Here is a 17,835-nt window from a genome sequence, read left to right on the forward strand (position 1 = left end):
ATTCACTTGGGAATTTTGCTGTCATTTCCTTGCAGAACAGTGAAATGTTGAATGGCAATTCCATTCTTAAACATAATAGAAAAATACATGAATAATTAAGTGATGTGCATGAAGCAGCAAACTATATGCGTCTTTAGAAACTATATGACAAGATCATTTAAAAAACTCAGTACCTTGATGGAGTTCACACATTTCATGTTGCTACGAGCTGATTTAATTTGATCAGGGATCACAAGTTTTTCCCAAAAATTCTATACTATGCTACATCTTTATTAGATAGTGTGTGTAAAATTTTATTAATTAGGTACTGTTTTTTATTCATAGTTGTAAAAATTTATTTATATGTTAGCAATCTATCTGAACAATTTTACCTTTGGATTTAGTGGTACTAAAGTTTAACATTTATCTTTTCAAAGCACCCATAAGTTAGCAAACCAAAGTTTGAAGGTTGGACCGGTCAGTTCTCTGGTGTATGCCCTGCTTAAGATTCTAGTAAAAAAACCCTTTTTTAAACATAAAGTGTTGAAGCCATGGTTTATATTAGTGGGTACTTTTATATCTCCTTTAAATTCTTGCTTGTGATTTAGATTAACATTGATTTGTTTAAATAAAAATTATTTTGATCAAAAGTTTTAGTCATGTTTGAAATCATTAATAAATGGTTTAAATATTTAATTTGGGAGCTTTCCCTCCAAATTCTAATTCCCATTGTTTGAAAATAATTGAAACGTATTGAAAATACGTTTCTAGATAGAGGCTTATACTGAATTTAATATTTATCTCAAATTTTTAGGCTTTATAGTTCCATAATCTTTTAAGTTGGTAAATAATAGGTGGGTAAGTTCATATATATGATAGTTGGTTATAGTGACAATTTTATTTGTAATTTTTCTCAAGTGTTATTTTCATGGAAACTAGAATTCATTTAAATTTCTTACTAAATGAACTAACTCCTATATTTATATTCATATATATCCAGAATTTTAAGACATAATTACAATGACATTATCCAAATGGATTACTCCATGTTTGCTGTCATATGCGAGACTCAAGAGTTTGTAGATTTCATACTCTCACAATTATTTTTATACATACATTGGGAAATGAAAGATTAATACCCAGTTTGTAAAGTTCTAACAATGAGTGTGAGAAATAAAAATTATATGGTCTGCATTGAGTAAAAAAAAAACTCTTCATACCTCCAAAGGAGACAGAAAAAATGCTTTGAAGACTGATTCTAGCACATCAGTTCCAAATATTCTGCTTTCTACTCCCACCAGCACAATGGGTTGATTATCTCCTAAATTCTCTTCTAAATCCTCTCATAAATATTTCAAACAGCTATTTCGTTTCAAATACATATTGTTTGATATTAACATAATTTACTTAATTTTAAAGTATTTTAAAAATTTATTTTATTTAAAAATATATTAAGCACTATTTCCCCACATGGTTTCATATCCTAACAGACAGCAAATTGGGACTCTTCTAGCAAATATTTCTATTTTCTACCCAGTTTCAGAGAAAGCTATTCAATACCGTATGAAAATATCAACTTGTATGCGTATAAAATAACTTTGCTGAATCTGCCACTCACTTTTACTAAAGAAATGGATTTCAAATAGTTTATTTGATATTTCTACAAGAGAGAACTGTATCAATGGTCTTACAGTAAACCTTCACTGTATCTGGGTATTACTCGCTGTATAAAATTTGGAGACACTTTCACTACACAAAACTATCATGTTTGATTTGTAAAAAGAATGGAGACTTCAACAGGAATAATAAATTATTAAATTCAGGTACATCCCTTTCTGGGAACAATGTGCCTGTAAGCTTTCTATGTGATAATGTAGTAATGTAATAATAATTTTCTTGTTGAAAATGACAGTTCACAAAACACCCTACAAGTACAGTTGGATACAGGTTGGGTCTTCTGTTCTGCAATTTTTTTGTGTCACAATAGATTCATGGTGCTTTTTTTTTTTGTTCTGTTAGGATGCTTCAATTGCCCACAGATTCCATATCATGAGAGAAAAACATCCAGAGAAGTTCAACAGTAGGTAAGAATCTAAAAATATGTGCATATAAAAGTATTTTTCCATATTATTATGATATGTTCTGTGAGGATTTAAGTTTCACACGTCTTTTAAAATATTGATTCTTATAAAGGAGAGGAAATCGGTTCATTTTCTATTAAGCATATGCTTCCAGATCGCTTGTAGAGTAACTTTTTGATATCTGGTATTTCAGCTGAAATGAATAGCATTATAAATAAACTGTTCTCACAGGTGAAATGTTTGCCTTGTAAGGCTAGCATGGACAAGATGATGCATTGTTTTTGTGAGGATCCCTGAATTGACACTTTGCCATTAGGCACTGAAGAACACTCCTTAGACAGCTGCAGATGGTGATCCTTATGTTTCATTCCCACATTCACACTGGTACATTGACAGGGCACTCTTCCATATATACTCTTAGTAAGGGCAAGTGAATGCCATTTTACATAGAACTGCTTTTATCATTAAACAACTTTGTTTCTATAAAAAAAGTCAGGAATGAGACTTTGCATCTGTTTCTTTTGTTGCTTTCTGAATCTTTAGTGCTGTTGCAGAGCTTCTCTGGAGATTAAAAATGCATTACATTTACTGTAAATTCAATATCTGGTTTGTTGAGTAGATAACATTCATAATGCAATGTTTATGTTTGTTTCTTCTTATTTAGGTAATTTAGCAAGTTGTGATGGGTAAAAGCAACATTTCAGAAACTTTAATTAACATTTAAAGACAAATGGGGAGAGAAAAGTAAGATACAACCTTATTTGGAATAAACAGAGAATGTCTAGAAATAATTATTAACACAAATGTTTTGTCACTGTGAACCTGACCATAGACTGTTCCATTTTGCATGAGGGTGACCTGGAAAGTCTTCTGTAGATGCTAATCTTCATAGACCTTATGATGATAAAATATGCTGTTTGTGTTCTCATCTAAGAGATGTACAGAATGATGTTTAAATACGTTTCAATATTATCTTGCTTTTTTTTTTTTTTTGTTGAAAGTGTATCTTTTATATATAATAGTCAGAATGGGGGCCTTTTTTTCTCACTCAATCTGCTTAGCATCTATACAATGGCATACTGTGAAACCAAGTTTATATTTCTGTTTAAGTCTCATAGTACATATTTGTTTTCCATGATCTCCTTTTCCTAGCTCTGATGCTTCTCTTTCTGAAGGAATTATACTGTGATAAGATCTGAACTCAGTCCTGACCTATGCATCCCAATGTACTGCACCCTACCAGCAGGACTAGAGATACTGGACTTTTAGCAAACTATGATATTCTAGGCCCTGAAGATGAAGATAGTTTATCAGTGGTCTTTCTGCGTATTTTCAGCGGTCTGCAATTATAATTTATAAAAAGCTCGGCTAATAACATGAGTTTCAGATCAGATTTCATGTCACAATAAATCATATGTCATTAATAACATCTGCTAGCAGACTCACCTTGAAATTCATCTATATTTTAAGGAACCTGATATTTCTAACATTATCTTAAGGAAATTAGTTACAAAAATATATAGTCCCAGTCCCTACGTACTTTAGTACTGTGATATTGAAAGAACTTGAAAAAAGTGATGATTCTCTAGATATATAAAGATTACTCAGAAAGGTTATGCCTTTCTAAAAAACAGTATAAAAACTTGAGCAAAGTATAATAGAAACCGATTTTTAAAATGTGTTTTGTGTAGTGAGAAAAAAGAGGGGTTTTCTATTTTTGTTCAATAGAATTTTCCAGATGATGTTAGTTCAAAAGTACTGTTTTTCATTACCACTTATTTGCGTGTTGAAATAAGTCCATAACATGTTGCAGCAGCATTTTCCTGGAGGGTATGAAAAGAAACCCCTTTTTTAGTTGTCTGCTAAGCCCCAAATCTCAATTCACCAGAATGTAGAATTTTCTATGCAATCTAAATTATTTAGGCTCAGCAAGTCCAACTCAAGTCTGATTCATAGTGGGCTCCATAGTTAACAGCACCTGCTCCTTTGAAAACCCTACATTACTCATTTGAAAATCCTACACTGTCATATGGGCATATCTCTTTGTGATATAAAAAAAAAGTGATTCTTTTTTGCTTTTATGTTAGTTTCCTCGTTCCTAATTTTCCAACATTTTAACTTTCACAGCTACCATTCAGAGCAGGTTCTACTCTGAAAAAAGAACATGCAAAAATTCTCCTTATTGAAGAGAAACTTCAAGTTTTATATTGTGTGCAGAGGTCTTTTGAAATACACAGGTGTTGTAATTGTTTCAGTGCAGTAAAGTTCGGAGCTAGAGAATCTTTTTACATTAAGTCCTGGTAATGATCCTCAAATTCCTGTGGATATTCATTGCCACTCTGATCCCAAGGTACTTGTGTAAATAGAGCATACTAATAGGAAAACTCCTGACACATTCTACTTGTGTAGAAGCAAAATCTTCTTGTACTTGTTTATCTTCTCAAAATGAAGATGAGAGAATATTGCAAGACTTAGAAAGGCTTTTTTAAATGACTACCAGCCAAATGTTGTGGAATTCTTTGGAACTAGGTCACTAGTTCTTGGGTTGTGCCATATTTTGAAAACCGTGTCATATTTTGAAATTTCACAGTATTCACAGATTTTGGACACAAACCCTTAGTATTACTGACTTATTAAAAATTAAAAGAAATAAATTTAGGTTTATATTTCTAAATGAGATAGTTAGACATTGGAAAAACTAAGTTTAAGAATGTATAAGTATTCATTAAAAATTCACTAAAAATACATATTATTATTTCATTTGCAATGAAGCACCTGATTGAGTTTCTTAAGAAATTGAAATCAAGTTCCTTTGTGAAAAGGGTCTTCTGTGTTCAGAAGCTTAATTTTCAATGAAAAAATACCTTATACATGCCTTAATATCTTGAAAACATTATACTTGCAAGCTGTGATATGGAATAGCTCCATATAGTTTTTCAAATAAGGCTCAGCATAAATGTCTACCAGTAATCTTGAAATACACTTACATGTTCCTACACCCAGGTCTGGAAGAGAATTCTGGTCATGGTCAAATATTAAAGAATAGAAGTGAGAACACAGTAGTGTAACATCCCGAGCTCTGTCAAAAGAATGAATCCTAATATGCCATTTTAATTATATCTTTTGATCGTTAACACACTTTATCAGAAACCAGGACTGGCATTGCATTAAGATTTATCTGTGTTCATAAACCCCAAAATCTCAGCTCACATTGTCCCATTAGCCACTCTTAGGGTCTGAAGTGCTCACAATCTTGCGCTGGAAAAATCTGTTTCCTTCCCAGCATCTTCTGCTTTAGGAGTAGGGTCAAATTTTCCGATGTAAGTGTGGAAGGGCTGAGCTAGTGCCAGTGGGGATAAAACTTGCAAAAGGCAGTATTTCAAGTAAAAGTATCATTAAACTAGGACATTCTGTTGAAATAATGATTCAGTTAGGCCAAAATGCCCTACAGGGAGATCTGTGTAAACATCATAGGCTCGATGCTGGGAATAACAGATGTATGAGATATGTGACTGGAATATACACAAGGAAACAAAGAACACTTTCAACAAAAAAATAATTCAAGTTGATGTTAGCTTTTCTAAAATCATGTTCTGTTCAATTAGGCATACTAATTTGACTCTTTGGCATCCCGTAGCATAAAATATATTTTTTAGTCTCAGTAAACTAAAGTAGGATTTATAAATTACATTTACAGTCTTAAGTATATTGTCTTTGAAGTTTCCAAACATCAATCCATTTCCATCTTATTATGAGGAAAACCTAAAGCTGAAAACATTCCTAATAATTTCATTTACATCCTATTCCTGACAATATGCTTTTGAGATTCCCTCTCAACTCATTTAATTTTGCTTTTATTGTGTGCTGATATCTATATATTTAATCTCTAAAGAAGTCTTTTAAGTAATTGAAAGTACTGATTTACCATGTGCAAATGTTCTCCAGGTGAATAAGGAAAGTAAGAAAAGGTAGGAGAAATGGCAGATCAGTGAATCTTTAGCGGATTATCCTGGGTATCTTGACTTGGGTACTGCACCATACAATGTAGTTACAGCATTATATCTTTAGTAACATAAAAAAAAAAAAAGAAAAAAAAAATCCTACCATGCATACAGTGTTAGTGTCTTCAAGAGCTTTATTGTAAGGGATGGCTAGTCCTGCCTGGCAGAAAAAAAAACTGGAACAGAATTCTTCCTCCTGAATACTGGAGTTAAAGGCTGGTTCAAGTTTTGTGAGTGAAAATGAGAAGAAATCAGTTTAAGAGCAAAATGAGTTATGATGGGGTGAATTGAATGGTCTACTCTCAGATGCACTCAGCCTTTATTTTAAAGTTGATTTATTTTAGCTTAGAATCCAATCAAAGAGTCAAAATGTTTCATTTTGGATAGAGCAAAACTATTTTGATACTTCCATTATTCTTCCAGTTTTTCAGTTTGGGTGATGGGAGTCTCATGGATTGAATCAAAACCACATCTTTTCAGTGAATATACTAAGCATCAACACAAAATTCCTAATTTTAATTGCAGATATTTCAGCCTCTCCTTCAACCTGTCCTATTTTTCTGGTTGTGACTGATATGAAAATGTTTAAAAAGAAGTCACTGGCCCCATGGAGAGACCAGATTGCAGACATCTGTTACCTGTCCCATTGAACCCACAGGTTCCTTTTCAAAAAAGGATAAGGCTCCAGGGAGCAGTACCTGTGAACTCAGGCAGCATTACTGCAATCGTAGTCATCAGAAACAAAGCAAGGTGAAAATATTTATGGTAGCGCACAAAGTATTTTGCCACAGGCAAGATACGGCTCACAGTTAGACAACATACTCTGCCTAGCTCTTGGTTATAATCGAAATCACAGCGAAATCACAGCAGTCAGAATCAGAGTGAAATCACAGCAGTTTGCATCTGCAGTATCTGCACCTCTCTCTGAAACAAGATTTCATGTTTTTATCATTTCTGTAGAAAGTGCTAATGGGCTAAGGCCCTCTGCTTGAGAGACTTCTTACTCTCTTAAACATTTCTGCACAGCAGCTGTCTGGGAGGCTGGTGTGGTTGGGGAAGCTGAGGTTCAGGCTCATGAAGGCTAGAGGCAGTGTGATGTATAAAATGTATGTTAAACACAGGGATCCCTATGTCCTGGACATCCCCTGGGATTTCAAAGTACATCTCTGAAAGCAGTGTGCTGTATCAGACCATAAGCAGAGCAGTTAATTTATATTTATATTCTCAGGATCTGCAGCTATCAAATTCAATACTGCAGGACTAAGCTGAGTTCAGTCTTTGCCACTGACACTTCCATTTGAGGGGATTGGCATTCTGCACCTTTAAAAACAAATGTCTAACATATATATTCTCACTATTGACAAGATATGGAAATGTTTTCTTTTTTTTTTCTTTAAAGAAATCTGTATGTTTTTAAGATACATAGTGATACCCAGCTTTTAAAAAAATAGTTTCTTTAGAAATTGTTAAGTAAAGCATATCAGGGTTAATGTTAAAGGGTAAAAATCATGGCATTTCTAGGAGACAGGACTGTTTATGGTGCAGAATCATAGTGAGGGATTGGTCCAGCATGGAAGTAACAAACTGTTGATTCACAAAAGGTCTATCCATGTGCTACAGCCCAAGGTCAATAAAATCTAATTTTCTTCAACTTGTGTCAGGCTGGTTAAGGAATTTATTGCAGATGATATTTCCTTACTTAGAGCAGGTCACTGAACCTTTTCTATGTATTGAAGTGCCTAGTGGATGTTTTACACATTCCTTAATTAATTAAAACTACTGCTTTTTATTAAAATACGCTAAAGGCAAATGTAACTCTATAGGAATTAATTCTCGGTCTCTTCCCCAGTATAGTCACACCATTTGAAATAACAGTGAATAACACAATGATAGAAAAGGATATATAATTTCTTTAAATTGTTGTCAATTCAGATGTGAGAGGAGATACGTAGATATGAAAAACTGTAACAAAACTGCTAAATTACTGCTTGCTATTTGTTCTGTGTTGATGAAGTATGGTAAAGAACATCTATACCAATCAATAGGGTTATTTTCCTTGTTTTTTCATGAACACGCTAAATAAAGAACTTAGGAAAAAAAATAGGTTTTATCAAATACTGCTTTTTTTTTTTTTTTGAGAGGGCTTATAATCAGAACTAATGAACACTAACATGGATTTGCAGCTTCAAACTTCGTTTTGAATGAATTAATTTTCAAATCTCAGATGTAAATGGCAAATCTTTACATAAGTTTGATGTGGCTATAATTAATGTTTACAACAGATGCTGGGTTTTATAAACAGTTAAGCAGCAGCCCTTTCTAATATTTGTCACAACCCAACAAAACCTTCTTTCAAAATCCAGTCAAGATTGCTAAGTGGCCAAATGCACTTACATATAATATGATTGACAATATCCAATCCATTAAAAGAAATTAAATTAATTGTTAAGGGATAATTTTTACACTTCCTATTTATTAAACATAAACACATTACTCTTTAGTACAAAGAAATTAAAATTTAATTAGAACAATGAAAACCTTTACTCTGAACTGTGGATGCTTTATAGTGCTTTTTTTTTTAATCCTTTAAATCCAGTAATTAAGCTCCTACTACAGTTCCCATAGATAATGAGGAGAACCCAAATACTCACAAGAAATTTACCTCACAAGAAATTGGGTCTTAGATTTGCTTCAGATCCTGAATCTTGTGACTAATATACTCCTGGTGCCAACTCTATACTGCACAATCACAAATTGGTTTCTATCATGTTAGACAAGCTTAGGTAATTGGAAAGAAAATCTTGAAGAATTTAGCCAGTCCTCCTGAATGTTTAAAATTCATTTTTTAATAGATTACCTGGAAAGTAATGCTTTCAACAATTGTTAGTTCCTGATTAAGTAACCAGAGTTCTTATCTTTGTTAATTGTATAACTGAAGCAATTTTAATTACTTAATGTATCAAATAAAGAACCTGTGTCAACATCCATATCATTTCAGATAACATTTTCCATTTGCCTCCATATCCCATTTGAATGTAGTTTGTATGGCTCATGTCTATGTATTTTCATTTAACTAATCTGTTTTCTGATCTGATCCCAAGTGCCTTATTTTTACTGCAATAGGTTTCATAGCCCTTTCTAAGAAGCTAGAGATACAAGCAAAGTTAAAGATATTTCCAAATTTATAGTATGGAGTAAAGTATAATTTCTGTATCTTGGAAAATATGATCAGTCAGGCAGATCTCTCTCAGTTAAAGTTCTTACTTTCTTCCAATTTATATCTTAGTTTTATTAACATAGGATGTATTTTTCCAAATAAAATATTTTGAAAATATTTGTTTTAAATATCATAGAGCAATTCGTGTAATGCATTTCTATGAAAATTTAATGATAGATGCAGCTGTACAATTGTGCCTTTGATATAACTGCATTGTTGGTAACATTGCCTTCAGAATAATTTTAGAGTTTGGTTTTACTTGTAAAATAATACCAACTGCTGCTTCTTTTTATTTCGCCTGATAATGACACAAGTATATAATCAAAATTAAGAGGTATTTGTCTTAGTATTGAAGATGTCTTTAGCATTGATATAACCAACCTTATATTTTCTATTCTTTCATATTTGTGTTTTCTTTTATTTTTTTTTATTTTATGTTATGCAGTAATAGTCAAAATATTTTTTTTTCAGTATCTTTGTCTATGTATGTACGTGTTCGTAAAACAAGTTTTTAAATACATTTCTAGAAAAAAAGCACAAAACAAAAAACGTCACCAGAGAAATGTATTGGCTGATTTGTGATCTAAAGGGAATGGTTATTGTTTTTTCTGATTTTGACACTACTGCTGTTGAAGCCAAGTATATCTAAGAGATAAAAGTGGTTTAAAGTTCTACTGTGTCTTTTCCTCATGATACTTCATAGTCTGCCTAACAGAAGTTTTGATGTGTTTTGGGAATACTATTTTGGTCATTTCTGCCTTTGAGACTAAGTCATCTAATTTTTTCTGTTCTTGCCATTCCTAAGACAGGCTTCCTCACTTTAGGATATTTCTGTGTGCTGTCATGGCACTGAACGAATTCCTGTCTGGCTTCTCTTACAATTCTATTGCTGAACGATTGGCAACTATTGATCTACATCTGCTTCTGAAGCAGAAGATTAATGGATGGTCACTTTCTCTCTCACCATTGACACTAGGATCCTGCTCTCAACTTTTCCCTTTGTCACACAGCGAAACCGTGGGAATTAAAAAAATTTTGCCAGATTGCTATAACAAAAATAGTTATTGTTCAATTAGCCTTATATTTGCCTTTTGTATGTATATTATTTGTCTTGAGTGCTGTCTAATGTTCAGCTCTGGTTTGGGTAAAAGGGTACAGATCAACCAGGCATGTGGCAAATTCTTGGCTAAGGGATCACTATAGCCCTGCCTCTTCCAGCTCAAAATATCCAGGAACTTCCCCATACACTTTATGGGGAAACTGCCAAGACAGGATACAAGATGGGAAAAGAAGCATGTGGGGAACAGTGTCATTTTGGTATTGTTTCTCAAAATTTTAAAGATCAAGTTACAGAATTCTGAATTCATTACTAACCAGGGATTGTGAGAATGAGCTTGGTGTTTCTGCTGTGTTTGCATGCCATGGCATAAAATGGACCACAGTAGGAAGAGGAGAAAAGCATTGGACATAAAAACTGTTATCTAGTAGTTACTTGGAACTTAGTAAGATTGGAAAGTTTTCTGTTAAATCCAGTTTCAATCCCTGTAAGTCAACTGAGTTATGGCAAAAATTAATAGTGTTCCTTAGGTTAATAAATTAATATTAATTTTAAAAAATAATATTGAACTTAGGTTATTTTTTTTCCTGATGAGCTAAAATTCAGGATCAGAGTATCATTGGAATCCATGTGACATAGGTAGATGTGGTAAAAGCTACCTAGGATTTTAATTTAATAGTAAGAGGAAGAAGTTGTTAGTTTTGCCACTTTTTCTTTTTTTTGTTCAAATTAGACTTAGGAAACAGCTGCAAATAATATGGTTTCCTGATTCTTGAGAACCTTTCAGTTACACTATTTTTAATAAAGATTTGTCCATATGAGGGACAGCAAGGTCTGTTAACCTTTCTTGCAGCTTGCTATTTCTGAGCCAATTATGAAGATGTCTAAAGGCATCGAATGCTCTTTGGAACAGTAACTTGTGATTTGGGAGTATAATGGCCAACTGGAGAACTTTCTCTGTGGTTAGCATATCTGTGCTCACAGTATATAAAAAAACAAGGGCAGAATTGATTTTTTTTTAAGAGCTAAAATTCTTCTTGGATTTTTTCTTTCAGTTATGGTGATATATTAATAACTACAGTAACAGCAGAAGTAGCAGAAGCTTCCTAAGTGTTTTGGATTTTGATAGTAGAGCCTTGAAGGCTGTGTTAAGTTGTCAATCTAGGGTTTTTATCAAGATTTTGTTGATGTTCAAAGAAAGAAAAAAGTGTTAATCAAAGAAATATGTTTTTCTTGCTGATACGAGGCAGCTGACTATTCACACTGAATGAAATCTTCAATATGTTTAGCTGCTTTTGATTTCTTAGAGAATTGTAATGTAAATCTTCACTGAAAGTGATTTGGGAACATAAATTTAATTGATAAGTTGTTCTGGGCTTTTCAAATGAAACCTGAGTGGTTTGACCTAAGTAAATATGACTTATTCAAAAAACCTTGCAGCAGGAGAGCTGCACAGCAGCCAGGACACTGCTGCCATGGAGCTGTTTTTACACTGGCATCGTAGTGAGGGCAGTCAGCCAGGCAGAGGGAGTTGGGGTTAAAGTCCCCCCTCTGACAAGGAATAATCAGATACACTCTCTTAGAAGGTGTTTTAGCGACTAAACCACAAAATAGGAGCAGGACTACAAGGCAAATTCAAATTCTATAGTTCACAACTACAGCAGAAACACAAAAAAACATAAACAGGTGAAAATTTGACTCTGTCATGAGGTTGCCAGGTGAAGAGAGTTTTGTATTATTTAAAGTCTGGTGAAATTCTGAGTTTTTACTATAATGCTTAAATTACAGAAAATATATATCCACTACTTTAGTCACACAAGAAAAATAAGTATCATGGAACCTGGACATCTCTGCAGCAAAGGTGATGGTTTATGTGTTGTATATAGAATCTGCATGCCAGACTGAGACATTCCTAACTGCTTTTTTAAATCTAGAATAGGAGAGCAGCAACAGGAGACAATAAGCTATGAATTGCCAACTCTTTCTATAACAAAGGGCATGAAGACCTGTAGTGGACACTGGGAGCCACAGCAGTAGACAGAGATTCAGGAGAAAGAGATTTACAAGTGCTTGGACTGTGATGGTATAAAGGCCCAGGGCTCCTTTGTTGGGGGTCCCTCTTCGGAGGCACCAGCTTGAGTTGTCTCTGTTACTGCACTGTGAATAAATTGCATTATAGAGCGAGACATCTGAGTGTCTGCTGTGGGAAACCTAGAGCTGAACTGCTGAGGAAACCTGGTCTGACCACGTGTGTGGGGTGTGGAGAGAAGTAGGCACCTGCCAGCTTGCTGGATCTGCCCTCTCTGAAGGGGCCTCAGTGCCAGCAGTGACAGTATCTGGTGTTGGGAATGTGACTGCCAGAGAGTCTCACAAATGGCCAGACTGGGCAGTTTGCTTAGCAGCCTACCATGCCTGATGACACTGAAATTATAGAATGAGGGAATATAGGCATGGTGCAGAACAGTCAGAAAGACATATGAGACACAGCAAACACTGCCAAAGACAGAACTACAGTACTACAGGTACAGAAACAAGATGCCTGTCAGGCATCTTCACTAATCCTGACAGTTTCCCAAATGATTCTTGGACAGTCACAGCTGACCTGTATGTATGTAATGAGCCACTTCTAAGCTGGATGGCACTGCAAGGTCTGCATGAAGCACAAGACTTCATGTTCTCCTTATGTTTAGGGTAGATTTAAAGTACTAAAGGCAATACCAGTATGGCTGTTTTGCTTTTGTACTTCCAGAGCCATCTGAGTTGGCACTAGCTGTGCCTTTCTAGAAGCATGCTCCACTACAAAATGAAGATGTGGCAGAAGTACTGGATAAAATGTATGCACTGGTTGAGTACACTAGATCACAAGCTAGCGTTCCTTAGTCTCCTATATTATACCAGCTTCTTAGTCCTTACAAAATGTATTTTATCTGTCTCAAGTGAAGGAAGTCTTTGAGATTAAATTTTAACTTAGAAATTTGTTCTTGCTATAAGGCACACTCATCTTTTCCTTCTTCTCACGTCTTAGGACTTTTCTTGTTTCTCTTTCTGATTTGACTCCTTTTTTCTTTGCCTTTCTTGACTTAACTTTGTTCCTTCACCTTATAAAATAATCAAGGGTACAGATTTCAACAAAACTATACTCTTGGTTAAGAAGGATTTCAATTTTTATTATAAAGCTAAATTAAGAGCCACTTAATGCTCATGGTTTAGTATTTTAATAAAAAGGGAAAGGAAGAAGCTGAAAGAGCAAGAGGAAAGTGCTTCTCAGCCATGTCTCTTACTTGAAGTCTTAAATGTTGCTTTGTTTTGTGTATTTATTAGTTTTTCTCTGAGACCTGTATAGTATACTGTATATCTTCTTCATAACACTTTGATTCTCTGTGAAATAAAGTATAAAGCTGCATGTGGTGTATGCTTCTACCAGAAAACTTTGACAATGTAAATTTAAATAATTAAACCATAAGTATGGCCATTTAATGCTCTGAAGTAGTAGCACACTAAAACCTGTAGCTTGGAAAAGGATATATTCTGTTTCTGTGCCAAGATTTTGATGCACAGTGAGAAGTCTGTGAGAGCTTCTGGAGGTGCAATCCCTTTTGAAAGCATATTGAGAAGTGATTTTCATCATGGAAGCATGAAGCAAAATACCAATGCCACTGCAGACTAATTGCTATCCAGTTTTTCTAGAATTAATTACTTTTATATGTTTTTATTTGAAAGCACTCTGACATACCTAATTCTGAATATTATCTCGTTCTGTTGTCCGAGAGTTTAGATATGGAAGTAAGCACAGACCTGTTGCCTGGCGATGCCAGACTATCACTGAAAACCTGATCTGAGCTTTTATAATTTTCACCTTTTGTCACAAGACATGCTTTTTATCTTTACAGTTGTAAGCTAAAAAATTCAGAGATAGAGTTTACTATAAAAACAATGACTTCAGAGCTTGTTTTACTAACTGAGGTACTGTCTTGTGCATTAAAATTAAGTAACGTCTAATATTTCAGACAGATTGTCTTATTTTACAGACTACTGGTAATGTCCCATATATAATACCACAGAATATTGAACAATTTTTATACCTGGGTATATCTTACCCTTGAGCCACAGGAGGTGAACTTTAACTGTATCAGATGATACTTAAGGATAATCAGTATCTTTATAGTTCCTGGAACCATAGTTTAAGGAATTCTAGATTGCCCATGACAGCAAAGTATCCTGCTTTCTGGAAGGAGGAAAAAAGTACGTAATTAGTAAAGCTTCCTCAGAGACAGTGCTGAGCAGGAAGTAGTTTCCCTGATGTGAAAAAAATGAGAGCCTTCCTTCATGACAGAAATGGAGCTTTGCCTCTCTTGGAGCTGCTGCTACACTGAGAGCCGCAGTGCTCGCTTGAAATAAGACAGTCCCAGCTGTAACCCCTGATTAAGATTCACCTTCTCCCTCTGTGCTGCTTAAGTAAAGTACAAATTGCCTTGTGCCAGGCAGCTCGGGGTTTTGTTTCTCTGTTTGTTGAATGGTGAATGTTTATTTAAAGGATGCAGAGCACCTGAACAGTATAGGCTCCTCTGAGGCACTTGGAGGATGATTATGCTGTCCTGCTACCAGGGTGACAACTCCAGCAGGTGACAATGAAAACTGGCTAGAATTGCAAAGGTAAGAGCAGTTGCCTGAGATGCTGGTTATTAATTTGTGCCTTTAATGCAAATACAGTATACACAAACTGTGTCTCCTAAGTCCTGGGTGGTGTACGTTGACTCACCACAGTTAATAAAGGGTAGCTAAGTATGCATTTATATGTAGCTTTAAGCTGATATTCCATCTGTTAGCTAACAACTCTTTCTAGATGAAAATTCCATTAAAATTGGCTTCATTATATGTAGGGGTTTTTTTGGTTTCACTGCATAATACAGCCTAATCAAAGATAGCTAAAAATAATCCAGGTTAGCTCCACATGGAAGCCATAATATGTATCCTGAGAGGAGAAAAAAACCCAAAGGTAACATCCTGCACTATATTTTTCTACTGCAATGACCAATGGAAGAAAGTCATCCCAGTAGGATTTCTTCATACAGGGCAGACAATATGACCCTGTATTGGTTTACAAGATGAATTCCTGTATGTGTTTACAAGCTGTGACATTCTGCAACTACTTTACAGAAATTCTTTGAAGATCTGGAGGTCAAATTTCAGTCTAGGTAGAATGATACTTTAAATAATGATGTATTAAGTATTTCTGTCAAGATTTCTAGGGTTTTTTTGCATAGGTCAGTCTAAAGATTTATTCTAGGGACATATTTGGTAGCACTTCAAGTTATGTTTGGCTTGGTTTTGTCTTCTAGGTTGCAATATAGAATATTAATTTTTAGTTTCACAGAAAAAGAGCTAGACATAGAGAGATGTTAGCTTTGTCCCACAGCTTATGATGAAGATCAAAAAGAAGAAAAATAAATGGCATTATCTGCTTTGGGTTTAATGTACACTTTCTACATTGGAAACTAGTGAAAGTAGTTTAAATGTTTGCCAAGATATAGCTCATATTAATAAAAAATGCACATGGAATAAATTTGTTTCTTACCATTTTAGAAACAGTTGATACCCTCATTTGTACTTCATAATCCACCACAGTGAAGGCTTAATAGACCATTAAAGAAACGGTGGGAAGTTAATTTTAATATGTAATGGTGTGAGGGGTTTTATTTTTTTCCTTAATACAATGAAGCTTCTAACAATTTTATTTGCGAAGAAGATGATTATTTAATAAAGTGACAAACTGTCCCACTGATAGGATACATTAATTTTCTTCTAAAGCTGTTCCTTCTTCTCCATAAGAAGGTGATAATTAGGTTTGCAGATTAGAATAACATAATCAGACCACTTGTGTGGATGCTTGTTAAAATATATTTTCCTCTTCATATAAGCCTCATAATAATTAAAAACTGTTTAAAAAGAGGACCATTCTTTTTCGGTATGGACTTTTTAAATGAGTCCTAATAATATATCAAGTTATTCTTAAGCTAATTCAACTTTTTAAAAGGTTAATGTTTGAAAAAGAGTATGGGAAGTGATTAACTGGTGAGTTTAAGTATTAGCATTAGGTTTTGCAGGAACATCTACAGTATAAAACAGCGCTCATTCATATCCTGATTTAATTTCTTCCACTGTCACTCCTGATTGTTCCGTTTAATCTTTCTTAAGTCACATAAAATTATCTTGTATGTGTAAATTAACAATCATTTTCTAATTTCACTGCAAACTTTAAGCACTGTCAGAGAAAAAAAAATATATACTGGCAGTGATTAATTCTCTATTTTAAGCAAAACTAAATGCAGTTGCTATTGAGGTAGAGCACACACACAGTGTTTTTTTTTGTGATTCTAGGCTCCAATAAAAGCAGTGGAGAAATAGCAATGAATGTGAAATGAGTGGTTCACATCCAAACAATCAGGTCTTGTGTCTATCACATTGAATCAGTGTAATATTCACTGACCTTACATTTTAAAACATTGAAGCCAATTTCCTTTGCTTAGGATTCGTGTAGTATTCAGTACTTCTTAAAACTAACTTCCTGGTCTAAACCCAAGGTGGAAGTGTACAGCCTAAGATCATTTAAAGTGTCTTTAAGTGTTCCAATTCCTGCACTTTTAATAAGATTAAGGTTTCTGTCTATAGTTCAGTGAAGTTTTATTCTAGAGAAGAGGTGAAAGTATATTTTTTTGTGTTTTGTTTTTGCATTTTCCGGCAATCTTGAAATTAATCTTACACTAAAGAATAAACATTTTCTCAGTATTTCATCAGTGTTCAAGCTTTCAAGGTCCAAGATGTTTCATTACAGCAGTTATGAGCAGTGGGTTCATAAAGGAGGGCTAACTTAAACACTAAAAACCCAGCATGTCCTGGCTAGAAATCACTTCAAGTTCAAACAGCTGAATGCAGAAAAAAGTGTTACATTAACAAGTGTTCTCTGAGTTATTAAATATTGCAATCATCTAATTTGTACCTACATTCCAGTAAGTCTTACTTTGTGTACACAGTTCCATATGTATATTTGATATACTGTCCTAATCAACTTCAGGTTGTTGTGGGAACATGTTTTATGGACAAGTAAAAAGTAATCAGGTTCTTTTTATTACCATTATGAAAGAAGTGAAAGAATATTTTTTGTATTGTGCTAAATATACATACAGAAAAGGACAAATATTAATTCATTTATAAAAATGGATGCAATACTGACTGATTTAACAGCAGTAGATTAATATTATAGACTCAGTCATGAAGGGACTTATAAAATATATTTCTAATATTATTAAGTTTGGGTTTTTTTAATCATTGTTGGATATTAACAAAATTTTCTTATCATGTAAAGTGAATCATATGACATAGATTAACCAGTGCTCTTACCCAGAAATTGATCAACAACAGCTCTATAAGCCTGTAGGCCAACAATTTAAAAACAATTGACCCTACTTTTCCCTTTCTAAATAGATCTAAATAGATCTAAAT

At 34.0% G+C, this 17,835-nt stretch overlaps 1 protein-coding gene across 21 annotated transcripts in view; it reads left to right on the plus strand.

Annotated features, from left to right (window-relative positions):
- Positions 1–17,835, plus strand: part of DGKB (diacylglycerol kinase beta) — a 384,986-nt gene that overhangs the window by 240,148 nt on the left and 127,003 nt on the right. For all 21 annotated transcript variants that reach the window (XM_086855550.1, XM_086855613.1, XM_086855560.1 and 18 more), the window contains one exon: positions 1,999–2,063. In XM_086855550.1, the coding sequence (XP_086711676.1) occupies positions 1,999–2,063 (65 nt within the window). The remainder of the gene's footprint in view (positions 1–1,998; positions 2,064–17,835) is intronic.

The sequence above is a fragment of the Cyanistes caeruleus genome, chromosome 1 (genome assembly GCF_971803275.1).
Source record: "Cyanistes caeruleus chromosome 1, bCyaCae1.hap1.1, whole genome shotgun sequence".
In the NCBI taxonomy this organism is placed as follows: Eukaryota; Metazoa; Chordata; class Aves; order Passeriformes; family Paridae; genus Cyanistes; species Cyanistes caeruleus.